This window comes from Sinohyriopsis cumingii, chromosome 16 (assembly GCF_028554795.1).
Source record: "Sinohyriopsis cumingii isolate HCF-2022 chromosome 16, ASM2855479v2, whole genome shotgun sequence".
NCBI classification, from domain to species: domain Eukaryota; kingdom Metazoa; phylum Mollusca; class Bivalvia; order Unionida; family Unionidae; genus Sinohyriopsis; species Sinohyriopsis cumingii.
This window is the reverse complement of record NC_142976.1, coordinates 14,745,428-14,762,946: the sequence shown is the minus strand read 5'-3', so window position 1 is coordinate 14,762,946 and position 17,519 is coordinate 14,745,428. Positions and strand designations below refer to the sequence as shown.

At 36.0% G+C, this 17,519-nt stretch overlaps 1 protein-coding gene across 1 annotated transcript in view; it reads right to left on the bottom strand.

Annotated features, from left to right (window-relative positions):
* LOC149779970 (inositol 1,4,5-trisphosphate-gated calcium channel ITPR2-like) overlaps nucleotides 1–17,519 on the bottom strand; it is a 290,413-nt gene that overhangs the window by 53,214 nt on the left and 219,680 nt on the right. The window contains exons 53-56 of the mRNA XM_089936693.1: nucleotides 13,348–13,491; nucleotides 11,440–11,589; nucleotides 7,932–8,033; nucleotides 448–531 (exon numbers count right to left, since the gene is read on the bottom strand). Coding sequence (XP_089792819.1) covers nucleotides 448–531; nucleotides 7,932–8,033; nucleotides 11,440–11,589; nucleotides 13,348–13,491 — 480 coding nt within the window. The remainder of the gene's footprint in view (nucleotides 1–447; nucleotides 532–7,931; nucleotides 8,034–11,439; nucleotides 11,590–13,347; nucleotides 13,492–17,519) is intronic.

Genomic DNA, 17,519 nt, shown 5'->3' with positions numbered 1-17,519 from the left:
CATAAGCAATGGGTGTGGGAGGTCATGGGTTAAAACTCTGGCTGAGTCATACCAAAGATTATAAAAATGGTAATAACAGCTGTTGAACTAAGCACTAAGCATAAAGTGGTTAGTGTTAGGACTAAGGAACTTCATTCCATGATAAGTAAATTAAGAGGTTAATGTAAGGACTGGTGGGCCTGGAGGCAGAATAATGTGACTGTGTGGGATATCAACTCACATGTCTGCAGTATGATGTCCCAGTGCTAGACATCACTATAAACTGCCACACAGCAGACACTGTAGCAATATGACTGAAAAATTGTTAAAGCTAAGTCACACACACACACTTTCAAGTCTGTGCTAGACATGCATCCCAAGATCTGATACAAGGCTCCATATATGACCTCAGTGAATAGTTGGCAGCATCAGTGGTTAAGATAAATGGGGATATAAGATTATATATACCTTTGCCACCTGTGATGGTCCAGGTCCATTCTCCTCAATGAGGGACAAGATGAGGGATGATATAATCATACGGAGGTCTATCACCTAAAGGTGAAAACAGAAAGGTAGTTATTTGTGAGTGTGTGTGCATTTGTGTGTAAATGGAGGTAAAATTAATTTTCATTATACAATAACTTACCTGCTACTATTGCATTGCTAGTCTTTACTGGGATGCTAAGTCCCCAGTGCAAGCTAAAATAGTTCCTACTCCAATTAGTAACTAGTAATTGGGAGGCCAGAAAGAAAAGAACATGAACATGCTACTAGTGGGGTCATATCCAACATATGGAATATCTTCCTCTTTTGACTTGGACCAAGGCTGATGATATCAGAGAATGGTAGAAGGAGGGAATTGCTGACTTGGACCAAGGCTACATGACATTAGAGCATGGTAGAAAGAGGGAATTGCTGACTTGGACCAAGGCTACATGACATCAGAGCATGGTAGAAGGAGGGAATTGCTGCAATAGTAGCAGCTAAGTATTACAGCAATAAAATTACTTTCACCCACCCACCCCCTGCTACATATTAACATAAATAATATATTACTTGTTATAATAGCATTGCTGAATTTACCAGTTAGGAGGGAGGCTGATGACCTCAAAAACAAAAAATGGTGTAAGAAACCAATGCTCTTACCCTTACTGTAGAAGTGTTTCCTGTTGTAAGCTGCTGGATGATTTGGCCACATGTTACAATTAAATGCCTTCACTCTGGTGTGCCAAAGATCAAGTTACAAGGATGATAAGGTAGAGTGAGATTGCCTAAAGGTGGTTCACATTACATCATTCAAAGAGTGGTTTAAATATGTCCAAGATGCAGCAATAGCCAGAAGTTTCTGGGAATAATTCTCATGAAAGAAAGGTCAGTCCTGGTACATTACTGATAAGGTCCTTTCATAGGCCTGGGAATTGTGAATAGCAAAATATCAGAGGAACCCTTCAGATGGAAGGAGAGACAATTCTGACATACTTTTTCTTTTAGATGAAGTTGCATAAAACCATAACACCCAAACTCGACTGATGATCCTCAGTGCAGATACAACTGAGACTGGGAATCTCAATAGGTAATGGTGGAGCTAACGAATGGAGCTGATTCTTAGCCATAAACCTGGGTTGGCAAAGAAGAGAAATCAAATTACAATTACCACTTAATCTTAAACAACTATTTTTCCCACTGAAAAGACATGAATTTCACTCTTCCAAATCGCTGATGCTAAGGAGATCAGGAAAACTGTGTTAAAGAGTGGGATTCTTGAAGAAAGCTAACTGAAGGTAAATAACAGGGTTGAAATAAGGCCCAAAGAACACATACAATGTTCCATCTAGCATTACTGAGTGAGATACCAGTCTCTGATGCTCGAATTACCTAATGGCAACACCTGCTGGGAACTTACGAGTATTAGAAAGGGCTGCCTTAGAACCCTTAATAGTAGATACAGAACATTCTCTTTCCCTAAAATGGAAGAGAAGAAAATCTGCAACTACAGTCAAAGGGAGGACTGATAGGATCAAAAGAAAATCTGCAACTACAGTCAAAGTGGAATATATAGGATCAAAAGAAAATCTGCAACTACAGTCAAAGGGGGATATAAAGGATCAAAAGAAAATCACAGAATGTGTATTAACATCTGCATAGAGGTCAGTAGAAGAAATTGAAGTTTTAATCTTAAGAGGTAAATCGTTGATAAATAGAATGAAAAACAGAGGTCCAAGGATAGAACCCTGTGGTACTCCACAATTAATATTTTTACTTTGAGAAAGTTGACCAGTTAAAGATACTTTGCACACTCTGTTAGTTAAGTAAGAAGTAAACCAGTTTGGGGAGGTTTCACTGCACTGATAGATTTTTAGTTCTTCAAGCAAAATTTCATGGTCTACAAGATCAAAAGCTTTAAAAAAATCAACAAAAAAAAAGTGCCGACCATTTCTCCTTGATCTAATGCTTTCAGCCATTTATCAATCAAAAATACAAGTGCAGTTTCACGGGAGTGATTCTGGTGAAAGCCAGACTGGTTATCATGAATAAGATCATAAGTGTTTAAATACTTGAGAAAAGAATCGTGTACAAGTTTTGCTAGCAATTTGGAGAGACATTAAGGAAGGATAGAGATGGGTCTTTAGTTATTTACATCATCTTTTGTTCCTGCTTTATGCAGTGGTATAACCTTGGCAGTTTTCCATGTTTTTTTAAACGTATTAGACCCAATACTTTGATTGCAAATGAAAGCTATACTCTCTACAATTGTAGGTGCAGCTACCTTTAGTTGCCTTGGTCCACTCATACCAAGTCCTGTAGCTTTACAATCATCAATTTTTATAATATATTTCAAGACAAATTCTGGACTCATTTCAGGAATTTCAAACTTTATATTGTTTGGTAGGTTTTTAGCACACAAATGTTTGAGTTCCAGATGATCAGATGAAGTTTTGGGTTCTTTAAGTTTTTCAGCAATTTGAACAAAAAATTGTTGTTAAAAATATTTGAGATGTCATCTGGATTATCGGTATAAATGCCCTTATGATTGAGGGATAAAATTTCAGTTTTACTGTTACATTTGCCTGCTCCAAACCCTGTAAACACTTTCCTGATAGCTTTCGGGTTATTTTGGTTTTCATCCAGCACTTTTTTGTAGTGTGCTTGTTTGGCTTAACATATCACTTTATTAACTTTATTCCTCCAAACTCTATATTCAGTTTGATTTCCTAATGCTAAGATTTGGACTGATTTCCATGGAATCTGTTTCAGATCTTCTAGGAATTTAACAGTATCAAAGTTTTGAAAAGATTTATAAGTAATGGATTTATGGATATTATTTTTTGTTGATTTGCCATTGACTTTACATGTTAGAAAAATTGAAAAGTGGTCACTTATACCAATCTTTGGAACCATTACTTCCAAAACATTTTCTTTTGTATTGGTATAAATGTGACCTATAAGTGTTTAGAAGTAGATATTAAATGAAGGATTGATTGTTCCTGAGACCACAGTCCCTGAGGAACTACCGTCTCTGCATTCAGGTCATCACCTCATCCTGAATCTGCATTTGAGTTCAGGAAGGAGTAGTATTTTCATGGTGTGAGTCAGGACTTGTAGTCAGAAACTGGTTGCAATCTATCTGCCAACTCAGGTGGTAATGAAAATTAAATCCCATGGAGAATCCATGGTGATAGCAGGTCATTGGTGTGATCTCCAGTTTGTCAGAATCAGGAACTTGAGGAAACACAAACGAAATTTCCCAGGAGAACTAATTTAACACATGCACTCAGAGTTCCCTGGAGAGAGATAGAGGCAAGCTGACAATGAAGTCTTGGCCATAAAACTCACTATGAAGGCCAGAATCTGAGCAATTCAGGGGCTTCCTTGCTTTGTGAGTAAATTCATTCCCACATGGTTGAAGTCTTGAGAAGGTTTAAGATCTGACTTCTCCAGGTTAGAGATTAGACACAGATGAGTCCCTGTCAACCAAGAGATGAATAGGTCCTTCAGACAAGTATCTCAAAGGACATTGTGCATTAACCAGTCATTGAAATACTGCAGGATGGAGAACCCCTATCACCCCAGTAAAGGCTCTTGGGGTTGAGGTGATCTTGAAATTGAAACAGCTCAAAGCAGAGAAAAAACCAAAGGTACTTTTAGTCTTGCATGAAAATGAGGACATGAAGGTACTTACACTGAGGAGCTAATGAGACTATCCAGACATTGAGACTTATGACATTCCTCACCAAGGAAGTAGTTTCCATCTTGAAATGTTATTTCTGCAGTAATTTGTTTATGGTGTAAAGATCAATTATGAAATAAACATTCCACCTTGTTTAACACCAAATAGATGATGGAATAAAACCACACTTTGGTCATTTGGCACACTTTATATTGCACCTTGTGAAGAAGTGTGTGCCCTCTTCCCTAAGATGAACCAGTGTGGACTGGTGAAACAAGATTGGGTCCACAAAAAGGAAATGTCTGGAAAGAAAGTCTGTAATTGCCTGATAAAGTGAAAAGAACCCACATATTGTCCATGATACCTAACCAGGCATCTAAAAGAGGTAGTAAGGTATCTACCTGAACACTGAGAAAAGGAAGATGGTACTGGAGGCATGTGAGTCCCTGCAGCTGACTCTGAAGACTTACTCCCTTTGCCTCTATAAGCACCTCATCTGAGGAGGATAGATGGGAGTCAGCTTTGAAACAGGACTGCTTGTGTGGCTGTTGATGTTGATCCTGTTTGAAAAACTTAAGAGGAGGTTGCACTCACTGATCAGGGTGGGCAGACTTCTTGGTCAGTTTTGTCAGGTTCAGAGTAATTGCCACAGATGAGATAAGACCTCCAAAGAGCATCTCTTCATCCAGTAATATAGCTGTCACGAGGTATTTGTCTTTCTCCAGCAACACCTTGGAAGTCTCCAAAGAGGCATTTCTACAGAGGTAGAGAGTGCCATGGACATTAAAAGAGTTTGCCTTTACATTTTAACCAGTCTCCAACAAATGCTGTAAAACTGTTGAGACTATGATTCCTGATTCAAAAAACAGATGGAGGCAATACAAATTAGAATGGCATGTGAGGCTATTATAAGCAGGGTCTGGGCATTAAGTTCTGGGGCCTCAAAAGATTAGACTGTGAGATGAGCCTGGGCAAGAGGCCAACATTCCCACGTAGAAAGCACCTGACTCCAGGAGGAGGTGGTGGTGGGGCTTAAAGGATTAAATGGGCCAATAACAAGAAATGGAAACCAGTGACCATAGAGAAGAGTATACAGACCACCCCCTTGCTCTGTCAGCCTCTTGGCTCCTAAAAAACTTCTATGTAAGCTCCTGAAAAAAATCACTGAGTGCAGGAGCAACAGATCTGAATAAGAATAAATCCCAGACAGTATTTCCAATTTTAGTACCCTAATTTTAAAGAAAAAGAATTTCCCTGGTTTTCCTCACTGGTTTTACTGGCTATTTAAAAAAGACCTTAAATATCTTAGGTATAGTTCAAAGAACCTTTAATTCCCTTTATTTTAGTGGTTGATTGATGGTTGTAATATGGGTTATAGAGTACAAATCTTGGCCTTACTCCAGATGTGCACCTTTCAAAAATGTGCTAGCTCCACTTGGTCATTTCATTTCTTGAACTTCAGAGGTAAATAGCATATATTTGGTAATTCATTCATTGCACTTTCAGAAGATGGTATTGTCTAGTCTGGCAAAATTCATTTTCCTATTATAATAGCTGCTATGGAGAGTGTACTTTAGACTAATTCAGGCTGATTTTTTAGCACACTGGAGCAGTCATTTTAGTTAGCAGTGTGCTTAGATCATGTACAATATCCCAAAGTACAATATCCAAAGAAATATCATCCATATTACATTAATGTAATGCCAACATTCTCTCCATTGTGCATGTTTTAAATGCAAACAACTTCACCTTACATACATCACTCTCTCAAAAGTACATAATAACTGGTGAGCACCCCCCCCCAATGCAAAACAGGACTATTCTTCTTCTCCTTATTTGGAAAATGAGATGTTATCAGGGGGGCTTTCAACATCCTGTAATCTCTCAAGTGGGGGGCACTGAGACTAACTGTATGATCTTACATTGTTGAAGAATGGGATCAGTGATCCCTTTTGACAATCTAGGTGAGTGGTGGCCCATCCCCTTTTAGTTGGACAACACTGGAGGGGTTGTAAAGGGTCTATGGCTGCTTCAGCTGATGTACCATGGAACCAAAGCAGAGAACCATGTCATGGGGGGGGGGGGAAGACTCACTACCAGGTAGTGTGGATCCCAACTATTAGGAGATTAATAAGGGAGATGCTGATCCAATGCCCGTCCCTAGATGAGCAAGCAAAACCTGACTCACTATTCCCATAGTGATTAAGCAGAAACATAGGGAGGAGGTGTCAACCCAATCATTGTCCTAAGACTGTAGATTAAAATCTAACATCTAATTACTCGATGATTACTCAGAACAATGCCCTGTGATCTGTGGTTGGAGCTTGAAAGCCTGGTACCTAACACCATTAAAATCTTAATGAGAACTAGAGTCAACAAAACCTTTTTGCTGCTCTTCCTGCTTGGAGGAAAGAGCAAATTGTTCTTATTAGGTACCAGCACTTTTCCTCCTTGGGAGATCTATTCCTGTATAAGTTCGAATGTCAGTGTTCTAAGGCCATTTGATGATTTCATAACCATGGAAAGCACTAAGACAGGAAATGACCTACACTACTCCTGGGAATGGAGGGAGTCATGCAGTGAAGAAGAGGAGAAAATGAGACCCTTCTTCCTACCTCTGCACTTTCTGCTAGATCCAACACTGCATCCTTCCACATGCAATAGTCTTGTACAAGATAAATAGGTGGGTGAGTGTCCCACAGGCAGATTCTTATGCCTGCACTTATCCTCACTTTGCAATTATATGCTGAAAGAGAATATTTTACAACAAAATAAACAGGAACCAAAATTGGGTGGGCAATACTTACCCAAACACTAGTTTTCGAGGGGTAAAACTTTATGTGAAGGACCACTTTGCAAGACAAAGCATAAAAACCCTTTATACTTAATGAAAAGGAATACCAATAAACCCTTTCAAGTAAGAGCTGGGGTGATTATGACTAAATGCAACCATATAGAATGTTTTCATTGAAAAGAGGCCCAAAGTTTACAATGAAGTTGAATTCCACTGAACATCTACATCAACCTGTAAGTACAAGTTAGTCCAAGGACAAAAAAAAAAAAGACATCATCATCGGAGGACTGGATAGAAAAGAACATGAGCTGATTCCTTACTCATATCCAGCATATGGGATGTCCAGCACATGGGATGTCCAACATATGGGATGTCCAGCATATGGGATGTCCAACCTATGGTATGTCCAGCATATGGGATGTCCAACATAAGGGATGTCCAACATATGGGATGTCCAGCATATGGGATATAAAACATATGGGATGTCTTCTCTTTTGGCCTTGTACTATCTAATTACTAATTGGAGGAGGGAATATTGTAGCCGGGACTTGGGACTTAGCATCTTTAAAAAGGTGAACAATCCAGAAGTAGCAGTTAATATATTACTGGTATTAAAATTATATGCAATTACACAACAACTGTGAAATAAATGCAGCAACAATACATGCAGATGTCTATTTCATGGGTTGTCAACTATAGAGAAGTTTATGTTCAGCTATTGTGTTGTAAATGTAAGAAATGTAGATTTTTTATAAACTAAAATTGTGGAATCTACAAGGTACTGCAGCAGAATCACTGAAAATAAAACTTTTTGGAACTCATCATTAACATTGCTTTCATCCTTTATAAACTTTTACATTTTTTTAATGTCATTTGTTAAAAAAAAATCTTCCACTCATTAGCATAATCACTGTTAACATCATCACCATCCTAATCATCAAAAGAAGATATTTCATTGCTTTCATCTATTAAATGTAAACAAATGCAAACCTTTTCTGGTGAGCAGTTACCCAACTCCCCTGCCCTGAGAATGAAATTGATGTAGTCAATAACCTTCTTGTCATAAATCACAGCTCTGTTTTCCTGGTTACCCTGAAATAAAAAACTCTAAAATACTCAATATGTACAAGTTACGTCGCTTAGGAAATTCACATTGAATATTCCTACACTACAAGGGAGTGTACAAAAGTTTGAGTTTTGTCGAATTATGTAATTAAAAAAAGAATTATTTCTATTTCTGTGCTGATCTGAGATGTCTGATTTTTTTTATCTTTATAATGATTATTTGTTTTTAATTTTTTGTGAATACCATCAGCTCCATTTGAGGGTACCTAGTTATGTATACATGTGTACAAGTTCCATCCGTTAGTAGATTCGCACTCAGAAGTCCAAAATACATATGTTAGTAGATTCACTCAGAAGTCCTAAATACATATGTTAGTAGATTCACACTCAGAAGTCCTAAATACATCCATTAGTAGATAATAATCACACTCAAGAATCCTAAATACATCTGTTAGTAAATTCACACTCATGAGTCTCCTAAATACATTTGTTAGTAGATTTACGCTTAAGAGTCCTAAATACATCTGTTAGTAGATTCATACTAAGAAGTCCTAAATACATCTATTAGCAGATTCACACTCAAGAGTCCTAAATACATCTATTAGCAGATTCACATGCAAGAATCCTAAATACATCTGTTAATAGAATCACACTCAAGAGTCCTAAATACATCTATTAGCAGATTCACATGCAAGAGTCCTAAATACATCTGTTAGTGGATTCACACTCAAGAATCCTAAATACATCTGTTAGTAGATTCACACTCAAGAGTCCTAAATACATGTGTGATGAAATTCACAATGAAAAGTCCTAAATACATCTGTTAGGAAATTCACACTGAATAGTCCTAACAAGTACAGTCATATTGTCATACCCCTGACTCCTGTTGTTGGAAAGCTTTATAAATACATATTTACACAAATTCTTTTTTTTTCAGTGTTACTATTTCATCTTCCCCCCAAAAATTACAATTACTTTTGCTCCAAAATCTTTCCTACATTTTTTTGTTTAACATGTACAAATATTATCTTTTGTGTTAAGGGGTCTCTAACTCAAATGTGAAAGACAATTTAATCTGTGGCCTATTGTTTACATAGTTATTCCCAATATAAATAAACACATTGCTTGTTCTATTCCTTAATCATCCCCATTCAATTATTGTCCTGATTCATTATTTTTGTTTCAGTTTTGGGGGGAACGTTTTTAATTAAAGCTCTCCATCATTACAATGCAGTTCCAGGTATAACAGGTCATGCCATAGACCCTGTCATGACAGTAAAATAAAAAATTGCAAAAGTTTTTCATTTTGTGACGTAGGAGTTTTCACAATTTTTTTGGGTCACAACCACTGTACTTAAATTGCCAGACTGTGTTTTTCAGTCTGATATTGTCTCTAATTTGGAACTATTTTATTCAATGTCAGTTATTGCATTCCAAACAAGTTATGACAAACCTAAAATTACAAATGTCAATAATTAGCTACTATGGTAATTGATGTATCAACTATTGTATTCAATACAACAATTGTCCACAGCAATAAAGCCTCTCCAGCAAGTCAGGCACTTTAGTAAGTTCTTTTGACGCATCTCATAGATGATGTAGTCAGAGATCTAAGACCTGCAGCCATTAATCATTCCAGTGATATGCTGCCATCCATGTCATTAAACAATGGCCAACAATAAGACTGTTTGTTGCATTTGTCATCACACATAAATTTAGTGACATCCATGCTCCCAGTTCAGACAAGACAGCAGTATCCAATCATCAGAAAGAAAAGTTACAGTTGCTGAAAGATGCTTCACATAATGTATGCTAAAACGATTTGTCAAATCAGATTCAAAAGTCAGTTCTAATAGTGAGAACTCTGTTTCTTATTTTGCCTAGTAGAGAAATAATAGGACTTAAGAATGAATTAGGATGGAATACATTTTGCTATCACTTAATACAGGATGTTACAGAGGTCATGGCTGTGTTAAAAGAACATTTAAAATCACCTGATGATATTCACTGGATCAAGATTGATGAAGACTGTATATGTGTGTGTGTGTCTGTGTGTGTATATATTTATTTATGTATGCATTTATGTATGTATTAGGATTTAATTACACATCAGCACAGTCATGGTTATATGGGAGCATTAAAAGTCTGAAAATGTAAAGATATTAACTGCAAACAATCTTTATGGAGATAACTTTTCAAATAAATAAGTTTTACTAAATAATACATAAAATTTAAAGATTTTTAAAATTTGATAAATGTATATAAAATAACCTAAAGGTATGCTTATTTATAAGAGGAGCCCCAAACTGCACAGACCCAGATCTGCCACCGCATAATGAACCATTATATTTGGGTCTGTGCAGTTTGTTAGGAATAATTAGTTGAACAAACAACATAGACCCTGATCAGCAGTTACAATATGCTACAGCAGATCAGGATCTTTGCTGTTTGCAGTTTGACTTGATTTATAAGCAAGTATGTATAGCACCTGAAGAAAAAAGTCCTTAAAATATATAGGTTGAATAATGTAACACTCAGACTGATATAGTGCCCTGTATTTCAGAGGCAACAATAAGGAGAATACTCTAGCTCAGCAAGAAGCAGGATCCACTATAATCAATAGTGATGGAGATGACCAGCTGGAACCTCTCCCTGCCATACAAACAATGGTACAGCCAATAAATCCCTAAATCACAAAGTAAAATTTGTGACATAAATGCCCTTTTGATAAGACCAAAATCCTACTCACCTGGAACATCATCATATCACAGGGAAAGAAAATGTTGCCTCCCTTCGATGACTTATATATGCATAAAATTTACAACATGCATAAGGGCCTATTCAGCATGCCTAAGTCTGAAAGTGGACTTCTCTTTCTGGACCAGATTGCTACGTTCCATAGCTGTGAAATAGTCCACTCTACAGTACCTCCAAACGAAGGCTGCTGATGAAACTTAGCAGCCACCGTCATTTTAATTTCAGTAATTTAAATTTTTTCCTGAACTGTTTAGTAATCATCTTTTGTTAAATTCAGAGAATGCTGAAAGTGTAGTGTAAGCCTTAATCTAATTAGTTTTGAAATATCACTTGACAGTAAAAGTAATCAGATATTCCACATTGGATTAGAACCGATATAAACCAACAGCTGGTTTATTTATACATTCACTAGGGTTTAAGTTCCATGGGAAATATACTCTCAGGGCAGTCTTTACTTTATTGGCCTTTCAGACAGTCGTTACTCCCCTTTCCTAGCTGTATTGATGTCTTGTATTTAATAAATACTATATAACGTCTTCTGCAGTTATTCTTCAATAACAAATAACATTACAGAAAGCAAGCTGCAAATGTAAAAGCTTTCAAAATAAATGAAATATTATAATGAAAATTTTTCACCAGCAGAATGATATGAACCGACATTATGCCTTTTACTTACACAGCAGAATTCATTGAGTGTTCCAAATAGCTGAATAACGAGATCAACTGTCTGATTGTTTATTGTGGAATACACCACATTCAGAAATTGTGCGGTCTCACCAACAATGTTGAATGACTTGACATTGTCTGGCTGCTCTCTCAGGTAGTTCTGTTGGTTGGAAAATTGAATAAAATATAGATGAGTGAAATAAGTTTCAATAAAATGCTTATGTATACATTTGCATAAAAACTATTAATGACAGGTTTCTCTGTAATGCAGGTATATGCTAATTATAAAAAAGGAAGTAAAATTTCCACTTGAGTGAGTATTTGATCAAAACTCATTTATATTAATGTAAAGGAATTGAGCAAATCCTTTCTTTCCATAGCAGGAGTACGATGAGCAATACAGGATATGCCCATCCAATGTTAAATAGTCCTGTTTGTTAGTAATAGAAGAGCATAGGTGACTCTGGACAGTATTGACCAGAAAGTTACCTTTGTTTGGGTCACTATGACCCTGACCTTTAAGCTGTAAAACACAACATCTGTAACCTATTTTCTTCCTGTATCAGTAATCCAGGATGCAGTTTATTTTTTAGGTTAACGAATTTGTGCCATTGTGTGGGGAGTTCAAGTAAAGTTATTTTAGATAAACATTTTCCCTTATTTGCATCAGTGATTTTGACCTCTGACCTTCTGACCCCAAAATTAAAAAGTATTTTCATTGGCTGAAGTGCAACCATCTACAAAGTCTGTCAAGGTATTTGATCAACAACAAAATTTACTTTTTGTGGAAACCATTTTGAAATTTTATTTGACTGATTGTGACATTATGCAAGTGGTTTATGTCACCTCATTCTGAAATGCATACATGGATGGAGGAGAGTACATAATTATGCACAGAAGCCATTTTTGGTGAAAAAAAAACTATTACACACAAATGGCACTGAGATAAATGACCATCACATCACATCACATAGTTGCTATTGAAGATATAGTTATAATCTGCTATTTAAAATAACTGGGTCAGATTCTTCAATATCCAAAATGGAGGTCACAGATTTTGTTCAGCACTTCTTGAGTTTGGATGATTAGAATTATGACTATGAATGGTTCAAAATCAGATAAAGGCTTTGATATCAGTGTAAGCAACACTGATTTTTTATGATTTAATAATTCAGACAGACAACGAACCTACATACGTAGAGGTGTATAAAATTAGCGACAGTTAAAGGTCACACAGTTTTAACAACTTGATGGTGAATGAGTTCTTTCAAGTTTTAAAGCATATAAAAAAATATTCATACAGTAGTAAAGTCATTTAGATGCTGGTGTTCTATTTATAACACTGCATTCTGTGACTCTGGCACATGTATATCAATCAACAGCCTACACAAGAATTAACACAAGAGATAGATAGTTAACTCAAAATCATCAGATATCTTTCTTACCTTTTTTAAATGGAAGCCCTCCAAAATACTTATGTAAAAATCATAAGAAAACTACTGTAAGAAAAGGAAATGGCAGAAAGCCTACGATAACAACCTTGTCAAATACAGTTTAGCACATAGAAATGTCCGTACTATTCTCAGTGCAGAACATTCATACATGTATTACATCTGTAACATTTGAGTTCCCAGCCTTTTGTTAAAATCTATTTCTGACATCCAACAGTCCTGCATAGGAACAACATCATCTGTATTTGATACATTATAAACAAGACTGTTTGTATAGAAAATACCTTATATGCCTCATTATTACAGTCTGTTTGGGTCTTTTTGTGTTTTGCATTTTTATCCAATCTCATCCATTTTTAAAGCTGATCTCATGCAGTTCAAATTCTAAGTTTATAACCACAAAATTACATGTACTCTAACTGACAGGCTTGGTAGATTGGGCAGTCAAGGCTATTAGGTCAAGTTACCTGCAACCCAGTGTGCTGGCCATCACAGATCCGTGCCAGGACTTTGAGGACAAGTTCTATGCATCCATCATCCTTGTACTCTAATAGCTCAAACACACCTTCATCTGCATCTGGGGAGATTACCTCCATGAAATCAGGCTCATTCTGTATTAACAGTAAAGGTTATTAATTTGACAAATCTAGTATGTAGAGAGCAGTGCAAAATTTTGAAATGTAATTGATAATACATGCTGCTTTAAGGAAAGTTAAATAAAATATTTTTAGCAAAAGTAAAACTAGCATTGTGTTTCAAAATGTAATTGATAATACATGCTGCTTAAAATTTTCATAATGTAGCAAGAGGCTTCTAATTTTGCAAGTGATCACAGAATGGTCTAAACTAGCACTGTAAAGCATATATTAGTGTTAAGAAATAGACAAGGAGAAGAAAGTTGAGATGGAAATTAAGGACATAGTTGTATTAATTTGTTGCTGAGATGCTTTACTCTAAATGATTTTGTTTTCTTTTTCGTGCTTAATTTGTTAGAACACTACATGCAAGCCTCCAAAGAAAAATGAAGAATGATGTATTCCTTATTATCGAGTTTGTGAAACCAAATTCAAAGATCTAAAAAGACAAAGATACTGTCAACTGAAAAATATATTAAAAAAACAAGTAAATTCTAAAAACTGATGTTTCCCTATTTCTGTTTGAAAATAGAGTAGTGTATTTTGAAGAAAAAGGAGCTAGATGATGATGGTAATAATGTAAATGTGTCTTGTACATTTGTAAAGGAAAACATTGCTGATGTCAAAGAACACTGACAATTTAACACAAAGTTGCATTAAACATCTGCTTGAAATAATTAAGAGAGTACAAAACTATGTGTTCAAATTTCAACAGCCATATTTCCAGTAAATATTGATTCAAAAAAATGATAATCAAATTTGATTTAAGTTATATCATTATAGAGCTGTATATGCAACGTTCTTGAAATCCAGCAATAATTAAGAGAATTATTGCATGAAAGTGGTTGGATCCAACAACTGGGGGCAATAATGATGATGCTGACCTAATACTAAAAAAAAAAAAAATGAATCAAAGACTCATCAACACAAATCTGCATTTTGGCTGAAATGCAAAAGAAATTAATGGGGTGAATCTAACAATCAGGAACCATAACTCCACCAGAAGATGCTATTGCATCCAGGACATGTCACTCAGCAACAATGACAATGAACTGGGTCAAAGAGAGTGATCACAAAAACTGAGGGTAAGAAATACCTGGGCCTCTCCTAGTTCTTGTTCAAACAAAATTTTTCTTCTATAAAATTAAAAAGTGTTGTTCAGCCTGGGCCCCTTTATGGGTCCGGGCCCCAGGGACATATCCCTGGTTGCCCCCCACCCCTTGTCAGCCCTGACAATGAAGCTGAGCCAAAGTCTCATCAATATCAAGGTGTATACTAAATTGTTTGAAATCAATTAAGGGAGTTATTGTTGAGAAACAAATTTACTCAGTGATGTAGAATGCTAGCAACTGAACTCAGCCAAGGTCTTATTAATATCAAACTGTATGCAAATTTTGGTTCAGCTAAAACCTTATTAATATAAACCTTAATACCAAATTGGTAAAAATGCAACAATAATTAAGGAAATTATTGTGTGGAAATGAACAAGGGTGGATCTCACATACACGCTCTAAATCCAATAATGACACAGAATGCTAGCAACTAAACTCAGCCAAGAAGTAGTGTAATTATGTAATTTTTGGGCCCTTATTTGCCCCTATTACTACTTTTCTAGGTCACATTCTCTATCCCCATGATACTGGCCTACCGGACACACACGTTGTGCAACCCAAGAACTATTAGCATTAATAATACCAAACAAGCAGGTAGAGCCATACAGTGACACAGAGCAATGACTGGCAAAACCACCTATGACACTCTACTCACATCCTCAAACATAATCGACTTCCCATTGCTAGCTTTGCAATAATCAAATCTGAGTCACAGCTGAGTGGCTTCATTAATAATTTTACTTTCCACACCCAGAATTGTTTCTGCTGATGGTAGCATAACTGCTTTTGATGGTGCTCATGTCACTAATCACTGTAGTCAATACTGAAGCAAATGAGTCACTCATAATCCCCGTTTTTTCATCCAATCCACAACAACATCCTGTATCAACAACTTGCATTGCAACATGTTTAGTGATTAGTGAAGATTAGGCTGGGAGCAATTTAGGTGCACCTGTAAACAATCCACAAACAACATCACTAAGACCAGTTCCATAATATGTCACATAAACTGGTTTTCTCACGTTAACAGCATGCATGGTTGATGGTTGTCACATGTCCACATACAACTGTCACTACATTAAATATCAGGCCAATCTCTAATGTAAAGTTGCATTGTCAATATTTCATACCATAGATTTATGATGTGCTGATCTTGATACACAAATGCGAAACAAACATGTGTCGACAGATTATTATAACATGGAAGATACACAGATGCTGCAAGCATAATTGATATCAAATTACCTGGTTCCATGGTTGGTGAAAAACCAAACAGTATATAAGCCTGAACAACTACACCTGACTTTTCAGACTCGCTTTTATAACTACTAATGATGGTGACACAAGTTAAATTGATCTGCGTTGTGGTAATTTTCATAGTGTCAGGCATGATATGATGTCCCATATGTAAAAATCGTTTATCAACCAAAATCGTTGTCAGGCCAACCTAAAATTGATCTTAATGAGGACTATGCAATGTCAACCACCACCATTTGAGATTGTATTGCATTGAAAGAACTGAGTGTGGCAACAAGAGAAATTTTATAGTCTTTGATTCAGTATTAACAGGTGGCATCAGAGACCACTGAAAACATAAATGAGTTATTTTCAAGCATAATACCAAATGGTTGTGACTGAATATATAGAGGATCTCAATTTTAATTTATGAAATGAATTGAATAATGTCCAGCTTTAGCGAGCCTTGGCAAACAAAAGCTGGACATTATTCAACGAGTTTCATAAATTTAGTATTAACTCATTACCCATTTAAGATTCATTTTATCACAGTGTTTATTTCAGCAGAAATTATTTAGAGGGAAAGAAGAATGAATAATTTTGTTCATTCTTACAGAAGCGGCACCTTTTCTTTGTTGTGCATAAGAAATAGTCCCATCCAAAGTTGAAATAGTATTGATGTTTAAAAGTAGATTATGCTTTTCTTACATAAATCAAAGAACAAGCATCCTTCTGAATAAAGAGAACATTTTACACAGACAAAATTATGTTTCAACACAGATTTTCCAATGTGTCTGGTGTCACATTGTTTGATGTACTACTCATACAGTTGACGATTCATGTTTACATAACGTTAAAGTATCACTTTCACAACTAAACATTACCTTAATAATGCAATATTCCTGTGAAAGAAGGTTTACTGGATGCAGAAATTCCCATATTTACTGTAACATATTTGTGACTGCATATTTGCAGTGTTTGATTTGGAACAGTAGACTAAAGAATATGCAAACAAATTTCATTTTGACTTGGAACTGCATCACATATTTACCGCATAAATATGCAGTGGCTGGACAAACTTTTGTCACTTTGGAGACTGGTTTATGTCCACATCCTTCTGTGAATAGAGGTGAGTTTATTTACTTCTGCAAGTTAATATTTAAACCACACTTGTATATAGGGCGGATTCTATGCTGCAGATATACCACCTCCCTCACCCTCCACCCCACACAAGCAATGCCCATAGATTTACCTGCTGTTGCTATTGTTTTTGTCTTGTGGTTTTAGCCATTTTTCATGTTATGATATATTATATATGACAAAACAAACCCCTGTAGGGGTAAATGAGTGATATTAAAGAAGATGAGACCATTTGCCCCCAATTCCTTTTAGCGAGTCGATTAAAAAATGGTGGCTAAAATATTCATTGAAAACAAAAAATTTCATAAGGCTGGGTTAAAAATGTTTTCCCATGGTTGCAGCCAATCAATCAAGAAAATACCGCACAATAATTTCATGGGCTTATTTGGACCAATCAGAATAAAAAAAGTGATATTTGAACATGTGATAATATTAAAATATGAAACTGCACATAATATAGGAAAAGTATATGGAGGCTGTGAACTAGGAAAATAACAACAGGGGCATCAGAAGGCT